Here is a 21,374-nt window from a genome sequence, read left to right as displayed (position 1 = left end):
GCTATTGGGGTAAAAGAATACCGCCCCTCTCATTTACTTCTATTGTATATCTTTCAAAAACCAAATGTGTATACTCTCTAGTCACAAACTCTCTCTGATGATTCTTTCGGTCTCGCACTTCTCTCTCTTTCAATCTTCACGTCTTCAATTCGATTCTTCTAAGTAATATCACATACTTTACTTCTTGAACGAAGGTAGATGATAAGATTCTCAATAGATCTGCTTTAGCCTCCGGATTGACCGGCTTCAAATTGGGGCATCTTGGAATTGGGGGTTTTGATTTTGACTTTATTTGATTCTGTTTTGATGATTAAGCTTAACTAATTGAACTCTCTCTTTACTTTCAGCGTATTGAAGCTTGAAGTTTAATAGATTTGTGCTTTGATTTGATTTTCGGAACATTGGAACTTTGGGTCGTTGGATCTGAGAAGAACAGAGAGAGATGTGAGAAAGCATCGAAGATGAGATACCTATGTATATTATCCCTAACTCTTTGTCCTTTTCCATCTTTATCTCTCTCTTTGTTGTTATAATTTTGATATCTTAATGTCTGTGTATCAAGATCTATTCAACTGTCAATCCTAATTTTCTCCTTTTTATTATCTTCAATATAGCTTTGATATATGCTCACTTCTTAAGTCAATACTATCACAAATGTGTTCTTTAAATTATCATTCCGATTCATTTAGTTATTATAGAAAAGACTAGTTAAGTTAGTAAATCAAAATTATACTACTAATTAAATGTTTCTGTTTATTTGGTTTGTAGTTTTGCATCTGATATCTGTTACAAATTTTTAAGTTACGAAACAGTTTTTGTGCAACTTGGCTTGCTGTTTATATTTTACCAGAAATAATTAGTTCTCGTTGATCATGCCATATCAGGTATGTAGTGTGCTTATTATATAGATAATCAAGGAGTAGCCTAATGATAGACAATTGGATATCTAAAACGGTCAGGAACTCATTGTCTTCTTCTTTGCTTTGTGATTGGCAAGAAACTCTAGCTCTGTCATTTTATTTTGGATTTTGTGTGTATTTATGATTCGGAGCTCTTGATTTATGCAGTGTTATTATTTATATGTCTTCTTAGCTTTTTATGTCAATTTGTTTGTCAAGTTGCACTCTGTTTTTATGCTCTTCTCCAAAATCTTATACAGGCAGTTGAGGAAGTAAAGAACAAGGTTATTTTCAAAGAAACAGCCAGGCCATCAGGGTGAGCAACATGTACAAATTCTTTGAATTTCACCAATATTTGTATAAGATTTGTTTTGTCGACTGTGACTTATCATCTTTTGAATCTATATTTATATAAGATTTGTATTGGGAATCGTGATCTACAATCTGTATCTATCTTTCTTTTATCATATCCCTCCATCATCATGGTTGCAGTATTGTTTTTATACTAGTCATATAAGCATTCTTATTAAACTAGAATTGCATCCAGATAAATATTAAACTCATGGTATTTTCAGTTATTAATTTGGATTAACTTGTTGGGAATTGTTAATTTGATATTGATTTATTAAGTAGTATCGGTTTAGTTCTGGATTTGATGTTAGTTGTAATTGAATTTTAAGTTGGTTTGTATGTTTGGATTGTTATTGAAATGATGAAAATATGATTATGAGAAGTATTGTTTATTTAGAGTGGATATGTAAATTTTTTTAAAAAAAATGTTACAATAGCTTGTTTAAATGTTGTCAAAATAATTGGCCCCACATTGACACGTGGCAGTAGGGTGCATAGTGGGTCACACAGTGGCCCCCCATAGGTGGGTCATTTCACTTTTTGTTTAATTTTCTAATGCATTTATAATTTAACATATACATGTGGCATGGTAGCAATAAGTTGTTATGAATCTGCCGTGGTTGTTTCATTGACTAACATAAGTTGACTAACTATATATATCATTGTTCATGTATAGGCTATGGCGCCAAAAAAGACAAAGGCAAAAAGAAAATGGCTATTTCTCAAGGGATGATGATGGTGATTGCGATGAGGAAGATTGAAATGAAGCTACCTAGCTAGATGCATTATTGGTAGGGATGCTGATTTTGTTAAAACATTGCTTTTGTCTTTTGATTGTTCAGCTGTAACGTATATGATTGTTGGCTTTTGCTAGCTTTTGGCTGATTGTTTAGCTGTAACATTTATGTCGTACATAATTTTATAACTGTCCTTTTGTAAATATATGAATGCTTGTTGGCTTTTAAATTATGTTGTACTGAATTTTAATGGATATGATTCTTGATTTTGGTTTTGAAATTGGATATTGTATGTGCATTGTTGGTTTGGTAAAATAGCAGGGATATGGTATAGTTTATAATGTAAATACTGCAATTTTTTGAAATTTTATCTCCAGAAAACCGACCAAATTTGATCATTTCCGACCAAGAATGGTAAAAAAGAACCCGGAAAACCAACCAGATGTATACATTTCCGACCAAATTCATATCCTAAAACCCAGAAAAACGGCCAACTCATTTCTGACCAACTCATTTCCGACCAGATGTATGCAATTTGGGAGGTCGGTTTTAGCCCAGAAGCTCCCCCAATGGACCCTGGAAGCCATTTCCGACCAACACATTTCCGACCACTGGGTGGTCGGTTTTAGCCCAGAAGCTCATCCAATGGACCCTGAAAAGACATTTTCGACCGACTCATTTCCGACCACAATGTGGTCGTTTTTACAACTGGGCCCCACAGCTGAGCCATGAACTTCTTTACCGACCAACACATTTTCGACCGTCATTGGTCAGTTTTGAGACAATCCACGTGTATGACACGTCAACAGTGGGCCAGATTTATCTGATACAATCCACGTGTATATGGATATGGCAACACATTTCCGACCGACAGAATCGGTCGGTTATATAACTCATTTCAGACCGATACGTCATTTCCGACTCGGTTTAAAGGGACCGACGTGGTCGGTCGGTCGGTGGTCGGAAATGACCTCAAAACCGACCGATTTTGCTTATTTCCGACCGATTTTGGCGGTCGGAAATGCCCGCTTTTCTTGTAGTGTTAAATTATGTTTCTATCACTGTCATTACATGGATAATGATTATTACATTGTTAAAATAGTGAACGATGGGTTTTTCGAAGAGTAGCTTTGAGTTACGACATTCGAACGAATTAACCAAATTCGAATTGAAATTCTTAAAAGAATTAAAATCTTGTTATCTTTCTTGACCATTGCATAAATTGATAGTATTATTTTAGAAGAATTTGTGAGGAAGAAATAAATTAGTTAAACTTTATTAAGTTTGAAATAATGACAATTTTAGAAATAAGGATAATTATAAAATGAATATTATTTATTTATTCACTTTAGTCATTAGTTTGATGTTAAAGGGTATTTAAATATGACTTGGATTTATATTCAAAAAATATATATATATATGACTTAGATTTAGTGCATAGCTATGCAAATGTTCGTAGGTGACTAGCGAAATTAGGTAAATGTTACTAATAGTAGAAATATATTTAAGTACCATTTAGAAAAATTTTATTTTTTACTTTTTTGTTGTGGTTATGTAATGAAATGTTTTCGCTTGTGAAATGTATAGGCCGACTCTCAATCCTCATCCTCCGTCCAAACTTAACGTTGGACCCATATCAATTGTGAGTAATTGTTTTTAGACTATAAAATCTTCTGATTCTCGAATTCAAATTATTGTCCAATGTTTGCACAAGCTTATGGCTAAATCTGCATTTCTTCCTAATATAAGCTCAAATAAAGCTCCTCGTGCTCAATTCCTTCCTACTATAAAATAGTTTAAAGAATAAAAACAAACAAAATTTTAAATATAAAAGTTGAAACAAATAAAATTTAATGAAGGAATATCAAAATGTACTTGGTATATATATAACTGTAAATTACATATTTCTAAAATAAAAGCTAAATACAAACTTATAAAATAAAATCTAAATACAAACCAACCATGATTAACACACCACCAAACCCTCTAATGAGCTAGATAACCCTTGGACAGCTTGAGCTTGTGTAAGAGCCAAAACTTGGCCCTACGACCATGTTCGCACAAGGCCCGCCTAGGGTTCTTCCTCCCCACATAACCTTTTCCATTCTCCATAATTGCATTAGTTGGTAATTTTTTTCTAGTGATTTGTATTAGCTAGACTAAGACTCTGTGATATGTAAGCTAATTTATATTTTTTCTTATTGACCCCCAAATCCCTCTAATTTGAGTTGCTCATGGACGACTCAATATGGTGGTGTAAGAGTCATGTGGATAGTCCCAGCTTACAAGTCTTTATGTACATTAATGATTTGTTATCAACATCCTTAATTCCTTATAGCTCCTAGTTTGGTTGGAAACAATAAAAGCTTCTTAGACTTGGACAATTTATAAATGGTAGTCTTAATTACCTACTGTATTTGTTTAGTTGATGTTCTTAGTAGGGAAAATTTAGTTATTGGTTGAGCAACAGTAGTTGGTATTATAGCAATGTGGTAGTTTTCTGGTTTTCCATCGGTAAAGAATAATTGAGTATACCCCCTGCACTATATATGTGCCATATCACCAACAAATCAACTACAATAATCTATAACTAAACATAGTTGAGACATATTATAAGAAACACATCCATCACCAAGAAGAGCATGCATATATTAAGGGATTTTTGTCAGTACCAACTCATATAGAAAAGAGGTCTTTCACATAATTGCCTAATTTTATAAATGCAAATACCAAATCAAAATACCCAATTTAAAAAATGTAGACAAAGTGTCTAATCTCGACTAGTAAAGGTCAGGGTTGCAACTTCTTCCTTTTCCTGCATCCGAATATTAGCTATGAACTCAAAATATTGAAGTAGCTGTGTGTTGCTTAGAGATGCGAGTAGAGGAGCCACAGGGGCATCTCTCAACATTGAACCCTCTTGCATTCTTCAGTTTCAACATAGAGAAAGCATGAATATTAGTAGATAATTAATGAAAATATTATGTTATCAAGACCTACAAAAAAATAATTGTAACTGAAAACCACAATATATCCACCAATACTGATGAGAAATGAGTTCATCAGTACTGCAGGCAAGCATTTATGAATGAAGGAAATTCTAACATTAATTCTCACACACACACATATTGTGTGTGTGTGTGTGTGTGTGTATTCATTCCTTTGTGATGGTACGAAACACCCTCAAAATTCATTCTGATCAGGAGAAGGATTGCTTTCACAGTTAATTACATAATTACATTTAATAATGGACAACCAAAAAGATTAGGAAAATTATTTTCAAATCAAAAGAATTCATGAAATAGAATAAGGTACCTAAATTTGATTTTATCAATATTTAAGAATTTGGGTGACCACCACACATTTAGCAATAAATAAATCAAAATTTCACAAAATCCCTGACAAATATAAGCATATTGTACCTTTTCTGGCTATTCTCATTGGATGGTTGGTTATTATTCTCTTTTTGATCATGTTGCCGCACCATCTTTCTCCTTCTAACATAAACCTTGCACAAAATACATGCAGCAACACACATAAAATTAAATGAACATAAACTGCGACACATGAGTACATAATTGAGCACTGGTTAGCAGATTCTTATTTCAAAGAAAAGAATTCTTGTATAAGTCTGTTATAACAAAGACCCCTAACTAATTTCAGAATAGTACAGCCTCTGGAGTGAAGAAGAACCCGTTGGCACCTTCACATGAATCCAGAATAAATAAATTTAAAACTAATTGTTTATATACATTAATTGGAAATTTAACACAGATGAAAGAAACCAAGAAAGTACCTTTGTTATTGGTAATTTAGTCTTTGAGATTTCTTCATTTCCTGTGCAGCTGTAGCTTGACATTGCAAATCAAGTGAACGGAGAAGTACCGGCCGGATGATGTATAGATAGAACTCAGGGTTTATGGTCACACATATATAGGCGGCGGCCTGTATGAGATCTTGAATGATGTTGATAGGGTTTTATTTGTAGTATTTTTACAAAAAGGGGGATAAAAATTGTAGGTGTTTTAATTCAAAGAAAGTAAATAATCTAATATTTTTTATCAACACAATTTATTTAGAATAAACATGTAGTTGAACATATATAATATTAATTTTCTTATAAAATTATGTCATTATATTATGATTTCATATTTCAACACTCAATATAATATGAGTTGTGTAAATTATATTTATACTAGATTTTCAAAACATAAATGCTATTTTGACGGCATGTTAATTGGACTTTATGAAAATAATAGGATAATTAACTCAACCATTAACCTACTACATAAATATAATTTTTTATATCATAATTTCAATTTTGATATAGTTTTCATATTTATGATCGAATTATTTGTATAAACCTAGTAAAAATTTGATTTATATTTTATAATATATTTATTATGACAGGTTGTAATCGGAAAGGTTATGATAAATACAGGCACACATATATGAGATAAATTTTGCAAGAAAAATAAACTTTTGGGTTAAAAATATTAGTAGTTATAAAATAACATATTTTTAATTTGTATTTTAAATGTTGAGTTCCTCTTACATATTTATGATCATTTGTAATGGAAATGAGACGTTTTACTTTTTTTTATTTGTTTTATAATTAGATTATACATTATTTGGTAAAAATAATCATTTATGTAGATTTAAATCGCAGGTGATATATGTTTTAGGATGTATTAGAGAGAATTGTTCAAAAATGATGTACTCTTTAAAAAAGTTGTGGATAAAATTAGTGTTATTACAGAAATGAGATAATTGTTTGGTAATTTTTTGTGATATTTGCATATTTTGAATTATAATATAAAAATAACGTTTTTATTGAGATTTGATGGTGAAATTTGTGAAAAAGAGCTTTTTTTCATAAGCATAACCTCCTTCGAGAAACTTTTGAGTCAAAATTTGTTGTTATGAAACTCTATTTGTATATTTAGCAGTTTTTAACCTACTTTTAGGCAAAAAAATTGTGTTATTCTACGACAATTCCAAACTATATTTGTCTGACTATTAATAACCAAAGATTTTTGGTCTTGATATAATATTTAAATTGCATACAATTAGAACCCATCTCCTACTTTGTTAAAATTTCTAATTTTTAAGAATTGAAGTACAAAGAATCCATCACAATCTTATTTTAATCTTATTTCAGTCTCACTCTAATTATTTTATGTGATACGATGTTGATGTCTACTAATATCTATCAAAACTCTTATTTATATATATAAGAGTTTTAATGATTTTCAAGAAAATATGAATAATGTCCAAAATCAAGAATTTTAGCTGTGAAATGGACATGTTGGCTCCCGATCCTCATCCTATATAGATCCAAACTTAACGTTGGACCCATTTTAATTGTAAATTATTGTTTTCTTCATTTAGACTATTGAATCTTTTAATTCTCATATATTGAACTCAAATTATCGTCCAATTTTTGCACAATTTCCACGAGCTTATCGCTAAATGTGCATTTCTTCCTAATGTAAGCTCGATCGGAGGTATAGATGTCTATGGTATCTCCGTAGTATCACTACAAGAAAACTGTCAATAGACATCGGTTTTTAACCCCAAATTTGAAAAAACCCCAAAAATTAGGGTTTTGATTTGAAAAAACCCCAAATTTACAAATTAGGGTTTCGATTTAAACAAGATATGTGCAAGAGAAGACATACCCACTTCGATTCAAACTTACCAAGTTGAGTAGAGAGTAGAGAACATCGTAGATGCAGAGCAACGGAGGTGATAGATGATGAGTGGTGGTGAGCGGAGCGGCAGTGATGAGTGGAGCGGTGGTGTTGATGAGGGGAGCGGTGGTGAGCGGCTGAGTGGGTGGTCGCGACGTACGGGAGAGATGAGAGAGTCAGCTGGTCGAGAGAGTGGTCAAGAGAGAGACGAGAGCTGGTCGGGAGAGAGTGAGTGTGTCTGTAGAAATGTTTTATCTTTAGTTATTAGTTTAGAATTTAGATTTTATTTTTTATGTTAAATGTGTCCGAAGAGAAGGAGGAGGGAAGCATATTTTGTTCTAAGGCGGGGAATATTTGGTAATAAGCGGCGTTTTTTTGAATGGGGGGGGGGAGGATGGCCGCGTGTTTTGAAAATTTTTAATGATATTTTAGACATCGGTTCAAATTTTTTTGATGTCTTAAAATGCTAAAGACATCGCTTTTGAAAGCGGTGATGTTAAAAACATTTTTAACATCGGTGGCAAATTTGACCAATGTCTGACCTATAATGTCTATTAACAGTTTTCTTGTAGTGTATGAACAATCTTCTATTGTGAAACGTGAACTCTTGCAATTTTCACTTCTATTTTATCTCACACCACTTTGGTGCGAGCCTTCTGAATTCCCCAATACATCGTGTTAATCTTAACGAAAAAATTCAAACATACTATACTCTCACATACTATGCTCTCACATGGATGTATACCAAACAACCAAAAATATTGGATACTGAAAACATACCTTATCCAGTGATGGATTTTATTGAATGGGGCAAAAAATCAAATAAAAAAGAGGGCCTGTGGTGGAGAAGTCTCCGTCATAAGGGAACGGATTAATGCTAACTAATAAGAAGAGGAGAGGAGAGAATTAGGATTATTTTTTTTTTTTTTCCTTATGAGAAAGCATGGGACTTGACACTAGAGACAAGAGACATGTTAGTTTAACATCAAAATCATTTTTTAATATTAAATTATAATAATAACTCTTTTTTATTCTAAATTATAACGATAGCTCCAACCATTTCAGCGCAACCACCCTCTGATCTAGGAGTAGGCTACCACAGAAATTATATGTTTTTTCTTAGAAAATTTAATATCAATCTAAATTGTCTTCTATTTACCATATGCCTTCTCATGTTTCCCCGAAATACCAGGCCGGTACACATATCTGCTAAGCTGCTTGTGTTTAGTAAATCTGTGTCTCTTTTTTTCCCCCTCTCAGGCCAGCGATTTTCTCTGAATAATCAATCACTCCTCAATGGCTCTCTCTTTACATTATCTTCCTATCTTTTCGCTCCATTCTATTTCGTCGATTCCACTCTACTTTCTCCACTTTTCTTTTATTATACTAAACCTTTTATTTATTTTCGTTGGAGCTCTATCTACATTTAATCGTGCATCACTGCAGTTTGAGAATTCTCTGTTTCATGTAATCTACGTAACTTGAAACTCTTATTTGTCTATGTTTTATTTGCCTTTCGTTAGATACATATATTGATCTTTATTACTTGCTTGCTTTATTTGTTTAGCTATTTTTTCTTCTTGTATTGCTTAATCTTTGCATGTCTCTTCTCTTGCATTTGTGTTCAATTCGTTTCAAAGATAACAAATCTAGGAGTTTCATTTCGAAGATAACATATATCTAGGACATGCCCATCACCGAAGAATTGTGTTTTAAAAACGCGAGCAGGACTTACCAGGATCATATTATAAACTTGAGCCTAAGCTCTGATACCATGTGAAGTGACCAAATTTCCTAAAACCTCAATGTGTTAGGAGGAGGGCTTATCCGGATCATATTATATTCTAACAGACGCGTATCACCTCCTTAATTTAGGGGGTATGCAAATGTTGAGTCGAATTCATATAAACTGCAGGAGGGGTTAGTTTTATCATATATACTGGTAGTGTTGCTATAACATTAGTCATGAAGTTCAGTGCAATTTAATCCTTGTATTCGTTGACCTTACTAGTATCTTTAATCATTAATGCAGTAAATTGGAAAATGCTATAATGAGAACATATTAGGGGATATCTGGCATATAGACATTATATACTGATAACTTATATTTTTGTGCTTTGTAGCAACCACGAAAGTTTAATTGCCAATATCCTTTTTACTTATAAATATGGATATTATGGATTCAAGACGAAGAAAAAAATTCTCTGGAAAAGTGATGTTAACTGTTGGTGTTGCTACTCTTTTCATTATTTATTTCAAGAGTTCATCTAAGGTCACTAGCCCAAAACAGGTATTATAGTTACGAAAAACTATATAGGTCCATTTATCTTTGTCGCTGAAAAAATTTTACATGTCAACTTAGCTTTGTATATGACTCCCATTATATTTTTGATCTGATGATCAGTTTTCCGTTCATGAGCCTGGTGTGACACACGTATTGGTAACTGGAGGTGCAGGCTATATAGGTTCCCATGCTTCCTTGCGCCTCTTAAAGGATTCTTATCGTGTTACTATAGTGGTATGTATATTTGTCCTATTAAGGAAAAAAAAATCAAATTTGAAAAAGAAATGCAATGTTATATAAAGTACTACAATTTTGGCTATACATAGGACAATCTTTCTCGCGGAAATATGGGTGCTGTAAAGATTCTACAAACGCTGTTTCCAGAGCCAGGGCGCCTTCAGTTTATCTATGCAGACCTTGGTGATGCAAATGCTGTATCCTTGCTGGATATTATATCTCAACTAGATTGTTTATTACTCCCTCCGTTTCAAATTACATGTCTACTTTCAAAAAATTACATAGTTTAAGAAAAGTGGATTTTAAGAAAAAAGAGGTGTATTAATTCATTAATTGAACCTAATATGTGGTATATGGTTGATCTTGTAAATATAAATTTGAAATATGTGAAGGAGAGTTGATTTTGGAAATATAAATTTACATTGAAAGTGGAAATGGACAAGTATTTTGAAACAAATTTTTTTTTCTAAGGTGGACGTGTATTTCGAAACGGAGGGAGTAAGTATCTTTTGTTGATCTTAAATGTATCAACTTTGGAACCTTCATTTAGGAACTTTCCTTAATTCATGTTATAGGTAAACAAAATTTTTGCAGACAATGCTTTTGATGCTGTAATGCATTTTGCAGCAGTTGCTTATGTTGGTGAAAGTACTGCTGAACCTCTAAGGTACTTACCTTTAATACTTTATATTTACTTTGGCATTATGTTTTTCCTTTATTTTCTGTTCTATTATCTATGGATAATCAGGTATAGTTTTTTTCTCAATACCCATACACCGGGGAGAATCTGATACAAATTCTATACTATAGTGATATTAACCTCTGATTTTCGTGAACATCTTCCAATTGTTATTCATATTCAGCATAGTGAATCACATTTATGATGCGGCCCTTACCTTTGGCAAAGCACCTACGCCACTGATTTTCTTAAATGATAACTCCTAAAATTCTTAACGGAACTAGATTGAGTTGTGCAGGTATTATCACAATATTACGTCCAATACATTGGTAGTATTGGAGGCCATGGCATCACATGGTGTGAAGACATTGATCTATTCAAGTACTTGTGCGACATATGGAGAGCCCAAAGTAATGCCTATTACAGAGGAAACTCCCCAAGTAAGCATCTATTCAACACTTTTATTGTTTTTCATTGTGGTCCTTCTAATATAGTAACTTTGAGATGCATAAAAAAAAACTTTGAGATACCTAAATCTATGTATTTACTGTTTATCTGTGACGATTTAGAGCTCGATTGCATGAGTTAAACCTAATAGATGCATGGCATGTGAAGCAGATAACAGACCTATATTGTTGCAGGGTATAATTCTCAGATTTATGTCTTCAGATATAAGTCAGAGATTAGATATGCCACTATAATTTAAATAAATTAAGAAAAATATAAGAGGTATAAAAAAGAATAAACAGCAATCTCACAGAAACTTATTGAAAAATAAAAATGTGATAATAGTTAGACAACTAATTTCTAACTCCTTTCAAATGTCATTTCTAAAGGTTCCAATTAATCCTTATGGAAAGGCTAAGAAGATGTCTGAAGATATAATCTTAGATTTTTCGAAGACGTCCAAGATGGCTGTTATGATTTTAAGGTTTGCAAGCAGACAATTGTTTTTTTTTTTTTTTTGCATAACAAACATCGTATCTAGACATCATATTTAGATTACTAAATTATCTACTATCTGAAAAATATGATGTACCCATATTGTTGAAAGATATTGATATTCTTTCTGAAATGTTAACTTTAAAACACAAAGAAGGTTTCTTAATTTGCTTATTCATTTATTAAAGAACTGCAAAGTATTCATTAGATATGCATGAGCAGTTGTATTATTATTTGCCAAAAATAATTTGTCCCGTATCTAATTCTGAAGCTGTTACGTGTATGTGTTAATAAATGTACAACATGCTTCAGTTGTTATAGATATCACAATGTCAATATTGATATGGAAAAATGTCAGATACTTTAATGTGATCGGCTCAGACCCTGAGGGAAGACTTGGAGAAGCTCCCCCTCCAGAACTTCGTGAACAGGGACGCATATCAGGAGCTTGTTTTGATGCAGCTCGAGGTATCATACCTGGTCTAAAGGTATGCCTTTGTTCTAAATTATATACCTTCGATAGTCATGACAATTTTGAAACATCTTATTTCTGTCAAATATTCCCATAAATGCAGATTAGAGGAACAGACTACAGTACAGCTGATGGGACCTGTGTAAGAGACTACATAGATGTGACCGATCTGGTTGATGCACATGTAAAAGCGCTTGCTCATGCTTTACCTGGGAAAGTTGGTATCTACAATGTTGGCACAGGAAAAGGTTAGGCTTTAAACTTAATTGAAACTAGACACAAAAAGCATCATAAGTTTCCAGTATACTGATCATCTAATTAATCTTTTCTATACATCTTAACAACACATATTGACCAACTTCTGTATATCAGCAATTACACTTCAAATTTACAGTTGCCAGATCTTGTAAACTTCATCCACCATTTAGAAGTGTAGCGGAGTCTGCAGGGGTGCATATTAGTATTATTATCACTACAATCTTAGATTAGAGATAGTTTAAATTTTGTTTCATTTGAGTGTCCTTGAAACCGTGGTAAAACATTTTATTGACGAACAAGCTAAGTTACTATATATTACTGTCACGATAGGTAGTTCAGTGAAGCAGTTTGTGGAGGCTTGTAAAAAGGCGACAGGGGTGCCTATAAAGATAGAATATCTCAGCCGTAGGCCTGGAGACTATGCTGAAGTTTACAGTGATCCTTCCAAAATAAAACGGGACTTGAACTGGGTTGCAAGATACACCAATCTTGAAGAGAGCTTGAAAACTGCATGGTTATGGCAGAAGTCACACAGGAATGGTTATGGCAGCCCCATGATAACTAGTCTGTAGTACCACTAAAGCAGTTCATAATGTAAAAGGAACCTGAACAGCATTTTCTAAATGAGCTTTACATGTTAAATATGTAAAATTTTGCCTTGCTTGTAAATAATATTTACATGAAAAAGATCAAAGAGTTTGATTTAGTCTTTAGTTTCCATGTTAGGCTAGAAAAATATCAGGAAATGGACCTGTAAGTCCTGCACAGTGCTGTGATATCTCTAAACAATGACAATGATATTATTGTTGTTGCACTATCTTTTATTTTGTTACCAGTGTCAATTTCAAATTCTAAAGAAAAAGTGGATGCTTCAGATGTCAAGTATTTTCTTTTATATATTTAAATGTGTGTAAAGATAAATAAGCCTAGCAGCTCTTCCTTCTTCCAAGTCCTGGAAGTTGCGAATGAAATGTGTGTTCGTAGAAGGGAAATTATATGTTAAAATCATGTAGAAATTGGAAATCCGTTGAGCCAGGATTTATCGATGATGAATCGGAGATTTTTTTAATAAATCGGTAATTTTAAGTTATAGTATAGTGTAATCGATAAATCGGTAAATATTTTATAACGATTGATCGAGGATTGATCAGGAATTTTTCAATAAATCAAGGATTGTTATGTTAAAAAAGATCAAACGGTTCTGGTTGATTAATTTGTAGATTGTTAAAAATCTATACTATCTATACTATAATAAACCAACATGAGAATAATATGTAGTGCTAAATTTTGTTCATATTTATATTTTTTGGTTTGATCATGTTCTTTTAGTCATTCTTATATTATTATCTTGCTAAAAACAAAAAGAATCACACATCACACTCAGTAACAAATGTGTGGCTATGCCTCCTGGATCAGAACCTATCCCTTTAGTGCGGTTTACCTTAGTTCACGTAGTTTGCAGACTATTACGTGAGCTTGTGGGTTTACCCGGTGCGCACCCGAAGGGTAGCGGCTGCGGATTCCTATGTTCAAAAAAAAAAGTCTTAAACAAGACTAAAAATCTATCTCTCATGAGTACAAGTTTTAAATAAATTACAACACTAAAAATTTATCTCATAATAAATACAAATCTTAAACCGATCCAAAACACCACACTTCGGCTTGCTTTATGATTTCACTAAAAAAATTATAATGACATTAAAATAAAATTATGAATATATAATTTTGAATATTTTTTTTAAACAAGAACCTTCATATAACTCTTTCGAATTTTAACATGTTCTATATCAATACAAACACGAATAATTACATAATTTTTTCTAACTCTAATCTGTTACACGACAAATATCTTTTTTTCATACATATGAAGATATATGAAATCTGAAAAATATAATTTAAAATTAATTGAATAATAATCATCCCATATTAATAACAAAAAAATATTTTTAAACAGATAATAAATTGTAAAAACTAAATTTCCGTGAAAAAATTGTAATCCGTTGGTTAATTTAATTTAATTAAAGTTCAAATTTATTAATATTAAAATACTAATAAAATAATGTTAAATTTAAATTATAAAAAATAAATTACTAATTATAAAACCGTACGTGCTTCCCACGGGTTGAAGGCTTAGTATAGAAGCACGGGTTAAAGGCTAGTATAGATTAAATTAACACCTGCTGTTGGTTCAGTTATTTTAGTTTTCACCATTATACCTCTCACCATTACACCAAGAACAAATGAATAATCACTGTGGACATGATGCACCCAACACTCAGTAAGTCAGTAATACAGAAGATATCAATCGAAATAACCCTATCCTGGTTCTTTTTGACATCTTCATTGAAACAAATACTCAGGGAATGAATTACATTACTATACTGGTAGAGATATATCAAAGATTCACAAATATTGTAGTAGAAAGCCCGCCGCTACACTATCTGCCCCGACTATATTTCTATCTAAATTTCAATCTATTGCAGTCCGGCTTCCGTTCCGTTCCCCATATATCCGTTTTGTAAAGAGATACTAATAACACTTGTGATGAAATTAAACACTATAACTCATCACGAGAATTTGACTCATTTGCATTTGACCTTTCCTCTGCCAATACCTCTGAGTCATTAGTTGTTTCATCTCCTTGTGAGCCACTACTATATTGAGAGGATGAGTTGCTGCTATCTGTTTTATTACCAATGCCTTCTGTTTCATTCTTTACAGCCTTCTCCACCTTCGGTTTTGGCTTGGGAATTCTATTAACGCTTGCAACCTAGATTATTACTTGCCATCAGCTGATAGTTTTACAGAAATTGACATCTCTCATCTTTCCTTTTGTTAAGTAAAAGAGTATCAGAATAATACCTTATCTTGAAGATCGAACACCTTTTCATATAGTTCTTCAGACGTAAATGCCGGCTTGCTAGATACAGGAGTCCTGTTACAGAAATTTTATAAAGATGGAAATTAGTAACTTGCAGCAATAAAGAGGAAAAGACTTAACTACCATAATTTTTCAGTAGATGATTAAAACATTGATACAGGTAACAATAATAATCAAAGTATTCCATATTAAATTACTGTTGACTATATATTTTAGAACAAAGGTTGTCTACATGTTTAGAATACTAGTTAAATAGACCAGTGGAACGTCAATTCTGCACATATATAAAGTAGCAGTCCAACATATGCACTGAACTACTGGTTCATCCATTATCCCTCTTTTCGACCAAGACAAAATAATAATATTAAGTGAATAAGAGAAACATATAGAAACTGCCAACCATGAGTTTCTCGTTTTAGAATGCACTACAAACCAACTTGTGCCTACCAAGTAAATAAACAAGGTCTTCACATGCACAAAAATAAATAAATTAACATTTCAATCAAACATGAATTAAATTAAAATCTATAAAGAACTTTGGGTGGAAACTGAACAGAACCAGTGCAATACATCATGAAAAACTGACGGTTTTATTCTTTTCGTGTTTATGTGTAAGATGTTACCTCTTCTGTTCGGCCTCCTTCTCAACCAGCCAATTCTTTACCTTTTCGGTGTCAGTCAATACCTGAAAGAAAATTTGGGTGCCATGCAAGGAAGTTTCTTTAGAAATATAGATATATAGAAATAGAAGCCAAATCAGATTGAAGGACCATTAAAGCACCTCATCAATTCTCTCTTTTGGAAGCCAAGATTTCTTTGTTTCCCATTCTTGCACAATCTGTGAATGCTCAAAAGAAGTCAGATGAAGATGGTTTTACTGATTGGCTTTATCTATTTGTTATCGTATTTCATTCTGGAATTAATTTTTGTACAGGCCTTCATTTTTGACAGGCAGGTAATGTCATATAGGGGTTCGGCACCTATTATAATTTTATTATATCATAACTGGGTAACTTAAATTTATAATTACAAGTTATGTCTACCTGTTGCAGCTCATCAAAGTATCTTCTAGCAAGTTGTGTTGCTTCTGGTCGTGCAGTAAGCTCGCGATATCTGCACAAGTACATACTTTCGTGTAAGAAGGGTTTCCCAGATGACAAGTTCTAGTAGTTATAGTTGATGAATACAAATTAAGGGCACACCTAAAAGATATAGGGTCGCCTATAGCTTTTAATGAATCTAGGCGTTGTTGAAATTCAGCAGCGGATGCATTTTCGCCATCATTGTAAAGCCAATCCTGAACCTGAAACTCAACAATATATTTAGTCTAAAAACCCCATCAAAAGTGACCCAGACACAACATAGACACTTGAAATATAACAAAACACCAGACTTATACAGTTTAGTAACCCAATTTATAAAAAAAATAAGAAAAGGTGAAACCCAAACAATAAGAGAGAAACAATGGGAAAGGTACTAAGAGCAAACCTGTTCAAGCTTTTCAATGAAAGACTGTCGTTCCTGGCTGGATGATACTTTCTCGAATTCATCTGAATCGAGCTGCCACAATGTATTACAAGTATTAAAATGTATAGACCTAGAGGAAAATCAATAACCCAACTAAACTGAAGCAGAAGAAAAAACAACCATTCGAGGTAATGGCTATGTTGTGAAACAACTTGAAAAGGTAACACCTATAGAGAAATCTAAGATCAAGTAAACAGCAAACTATGTGGAAGGCATAAAAAAAAACATGACAAACTTAAACTTCAAAAACTTATATGGGACAGTAGCTAAATGATATAACATCAAATTAATATCCCTCCTGAATAAAATACAGTCATATACTTCGAATATAATGACAATGTTGTACACAATGCTATGAAGTTATTTAAATAATGAAAAAATGAAGCTTACACATGCATCTTGGAGAACATTAAAAAGAAAATCATACCATGACTCCGAGTTCAGAGCTCACATATTTAGAACAACGAAGAACTAAAAGCAATTTCCTACTATAAGCAACAAATAGTAGCTCAAATTAATAAATCGTAGCAAACCTTTTCTTTAGTAGCATATATATATCCTTCCAAGTCATTTTTCAACTCTTCAGTTCTTCTCCTTTCTGCGTCTTTTTTGTCTAACCTTTCCAGTCTGCTTTTAGCTTTAGCCAGAGATTCCCTTGAAAATAATTTTCCTGGGACCAGCGCCTTTTCAATAATCTACGAAAGACAAGTCACAATTTTAAGATTCATAGAAAACAAAATATAAGATTGCTTATATACTTCATCATTGTCTCGAGTTTTACCTTAAGTGGAACTCTAAATGTCCTCTTCTTAAACTTCTTTTCTGTAACAATATCTGTGCTATTTTGATCATTTACTATTTCTGATGAGTTGCTCAACAATTCACCAGTAACGAGCAAACTTTCATCAATTTCTTCTGATGCATTCTTCGGACTAGCTTCGGCTGACATGTTGGGAGATTCAAACGTTGAGTTTTCCATTGTCAGGTTCTTTTTCGGAACTTCTACCCACTCAGATACTTCAATAACAGCATCTGCTCGATCTAAAGAAAGTATACCACTTCTACTAAGTGAAAAATGAAGGCTGGCCTTAATGGGTGAAGATAGATTCCGTGTTGAATACCTTAACAATTAGCAGGCAAATAACAATCAATATATAAGTGAGGAAACATTTTAAACCACTTAAACTTGAAGAGTGAGAACTCAAATTGTTAGATGATTCTACATATAGGTAATTCGTACTTCTCACTAGCATCAGTCAGGCCAGACACAACATAGTGGGCGAACGTATGTGAAAGAACACCAGGTGGTAATAGGTCTTCAGTATCATAAGCAAGAGAAACTTCAAAATCCTTATTATGAGCAATGTACCTGAACATCTATGAGACATATATATACGACATTAACAAGTTAGAATTACCAGTGTCTTGTGTGTGTGTGTGTGCACGCGCATGTCATTCTACTAGATTGACACCATGTGATTACCTTACTGGGCAGTTTCTTCAGACGTGGAACAAGCAATTGTCTTGTATTTTCGTCTTTAGAAAGACCCGAACCAGTAAGCTCAAACACATATCCGTACATAGAACCATCAATCATCCCAATCTTACGGTTCAATTTTATCCCATCACTCAAGTTGGCAGCATGCAAAGAGGCGCCAAGAACTATAGCTTCATCAGCATCCAAATGCTTGTCTAAAACTTTTCTGCCTAAAAATTCCTGGAGTTTAGCCTGTAAGGTGGGGAAGAGAAAGATTTATTGAAAGTGATTCAACACAATTGTAGGTAACTGTGTTGTTTAAGCGAAAAAGCAAACATGCATAAAAAAGTATATAACAATGTGAAGTGAAGACGTGTATAGTTTAATCACGAGGAATTATGAGTTAATTGATATTTATTTCTGTACATTTTAGACTAAGTGTGAATTATTATTGTAGTGAACTCTGAAATCAAACTACAGATACTACTATTAAAAATTGATCTAGACATGAAGAGTTATCCGTTGTGCTTATGTCCCAGAGATTTAAAAGATGGTATAAATGTTGAGTTTAAGTAGGCAAAGAAATTAAAGCATGTAATAGTATATAGGGAAAGTATGAAGCAAAGACCTGCAACTTTGGTACACGGGTTGCACCTCCGATCAACTCCACTGCATTTAAGTCATTAGCCTGCAAACCAGAATGCTTAAGAACTTCCTTAAGAGGAACTAGAGATCTTTCCCACAAATCTTCACAGAGCTCTTCAAACTTCTCACGAGTTATCGAACTCCTGGGCGCCAAAGAAAGAATGAAGATGAGTAAAATGAGTATTAACCAAAACTTATTACAAAACAGAAGTACATAAAATTCACTTGCAAAACCTATATGTGATATCTAAGAAACAGTGACGCCGATGAGTAAAACTATGATTATGATTTGATTGGGTCCGATTTTTCAGATAAACTTGATATTAGTAATAGCTATTTAATGAGTAAAGAAAATCAGCATTATGAGTGAAAGAGCTTTAAATATTACATACTTGAAGTCACGATCTTCATAAATAGATTCAACTGAGATCGGGGCCATGGTGTTTGCACTAAGAATTTCTTTTGTACGCTTGACCTGTTTCTTTAATTTAGCCATGGATTTCGGAGACTTTCTTACATCAATTCCACTGTCAACCTGTTTGTTGAACTCATCAGCAAAATGCTCCACTAGTCTTAGTTCCATATCTTGACCTCCCAACTTTGGGTCCCATCTAACATCCTTGACCTGCAAATAGAGCAATTCAACACCAGTGAACCTATGTCAGTCCCATTTATTTATTTTAATAAGTTACAAAGCATGTAATGATGCCATGTTCTCTGGATACAATTCAATTTGAATTATAAACCCAAACAGATAATTATAAAATAATGTTTAAAAATATGTATTCAAGCTTAATCAGGGTGTAACTAACAAAAATATGTGTACTGCTGAAAATTATAAACATTTCGGTTGGCGCAACATACAATTGTATGTCCATTCCCAACATGTGTATAACTAAAAGAATAAATTTATTGATACGGTCGGATATTCCAACAAAATATACGAATAGTTCTAAGATACTGCATCTAGAGAATATGTATACCTGCATAATGTGCTGTGACATTCTACTTCTTACTTAATATATATGCAATCCTCAATTCCTCATGTGGGGAATTTCGGTTATTACTTAATCAAACACCCAATATATAGCCCCTAGGTCACCTCTCCCGAAAATACACTAATACAGCAACAGAAAAATTACCTGAAACTGATTCACTGAAACAGTCTTGCCAAACTCCTTGGTCTTATAAGCCGAAAAATGAACAAGAGCCGCATAAGTACTCCCGGAACCCATATCATAAAAAACCACATTCCTAGACTCATTCGAAAAATCCTTATCAATCCCATACTGCAATGCAGCCCCCGAATGCTCATTAATCAATGCCAAGACATTAATCCCCGCCAACTCAGCGGCTTGCATTATCCCCTTCCTCTCCACTTGTCCAAAATAAGGCGGCACACTAATCACCACATCTTTCACCTCAACCTTAGCATGAAACTCCGCCAATCGCGAAGCGAAGCCTAACACCATCGCCACCAATTCCTCAACCGAATAAACAACATAACTATCACCATCACCCTCAGCATTAATCGCAACCACATTTCGCTCCGGATCATCCACAATTTCAAAAGGCAAGTACATTCTCTCCAACGCATTTTTCGCAAACTCGTGAGATTTGCCGATCAAATCCCGAAAACTCGAAAGCACTTTATTCGGATACCGCGCAACTAAACCAGCCGCTTCTTCACCGATCAAGCGATTGCCGGAGTGGAACGCGACTAATGCGGGCGATTTTCGCTTCGACATTTCGTTGATTGCGATCGAGATGGGGAGGTGACCTGGTTTTAGATTCACAACGGCTACATTTAACGATTCGGAACCGAGATCAATGCTGGATACAGCTGAATCAATCACAACTGAATGGAAACAGAGGAGTGAAAGTAACAATACATATAGCGCTAAACCTAACGAAATTTTCGCCATTGTTGGAATTTGATTGTGTGTGTAGAGATGTATGTATAGGTTAGAGCTAGGGTTTATGAATTAGATGAATGAACATAAGCAATGTGTTGTGTTGTGTTGTTATTACAACCAGTGTGTTCAAACAGAGTGAAGAGCGACTTGTGTAGTTATTGGAAGAGAGTACACGTGGGGAGAACAAAAGAAAAAGGACTAATTAAGGAATGACATGTGGAAAGAAGGACACGTGGATAGTTATGAGACGCTTGGTACGTTGTATTTTGCTCCTAGTTGTCGTCAGGACTTTGTAATGGCAACATAATCCATGCGATTTGGTGAATCTTTGAGATATTTTTAATATGTTATGGATTTTAAATGATAATGATTTTGT

General features: G+C 33.4%; 2 protein-coding genes and 1 long non-coding RNA gene across 3 annotated transcripts; 2 read left to right on the top strand and 1 right to left on the bottom strand.

Annotated features, from left to right (window-relative positions):
* The first annotated feature begins 54 nt into the window (after nt 1-54).
* LOC108199122 (uncharacterized) lies at nt 55-2,253 on the top strand. Its single transcript, XR_001802282.2, has 4 exons — nt 55-194; nt 348-474; nt 1,160-1,215; nt 1,927-2,253. It is a non-coding gene; the product is annotated as an uncharacterized LOC108199122 (long non-coding RNA).
* An 8,028-nt stretch (nt 2,254-10,281) lies between these two features.
* Nucleotides 10,282-13,380, top strand: LOC108212225 (UDP-arabinose 4-epimerase 1). Its single transcript, XM_017383951.2, has 7 exons — nt 10,282-10,398; nt 10,777-10,868; nt 11,179-11,320; nt 11,717-11,811; nt 12,181-12,310; nt 12,398-12,542; nt 12,883-13,380. The coding sequence occupies exons 1-7, from the start codon at nt 10,312-10,314 to the stop codon at nt 13,122-13,124; spliced, it is 933 nt and encodes a 310-aa protein (XP_017239440.2). The 5' UTR covers nt 10,282-10,311; the 3' UTR covers nt 13,125-13,380.
* Nucleotides 13,381-14,809: 1,429 nt separating this feature from the next.
* On the bottom strand, nt 14,810-21,142 carry LOC108213531 (heat shock 70 kDa protein 17). Its single transcript, XM_017385331.2, has 14 exons — nt 20,225-21,142; nt 19,475-19,707; nt 19,066-19,225; nt 18,444-18,689; nt 18,201-18,337; nt 17,742-18,081; nt 17,494-17,655; nt 16,922-16,993; nt 16,636-16,736; nt 16,477-16,546; nt 16,215-16,271; nt 16,057-16,118; nt 15,415-15,487; nt 14,810-15,322 (listed from the first exon to the last, which is right to left on the bottom strand). Exons 1-14 carry the CDS (start codon nt 21,005-21,007, stop codon nt 15,110-15,112), a joined length of 2,709 nt encoding a protein of 902 aa, XP_017240820.1. The 5' UTR covers nt 21,008-21,142; the 3' UTR covers nt 14,810-15,109.
* Between the last annotated feature and the right edge of the window lie 232 nt (nt 21,143-21,374).

The sequence above is a fragment of the Daucus carota genome, chromosome 3 (assembly GCF_001625215.2).
Source record: "Daucus carota subsp. sativus chromosome 3, DH1 v3.0, whole genome shotgun sequence".
Lineage (NCBI taxonomy): Eukaryota > Viridiplantae > Streptophyta > Magnoliopsida > Apiales > Apiaceae > Daucus > Daucus carota.
The sequence above is the reverse complement of the archived record's forward strand: the minus strand, read 5'-3'. Positions and strand labels throughout refer to the sequence as shown.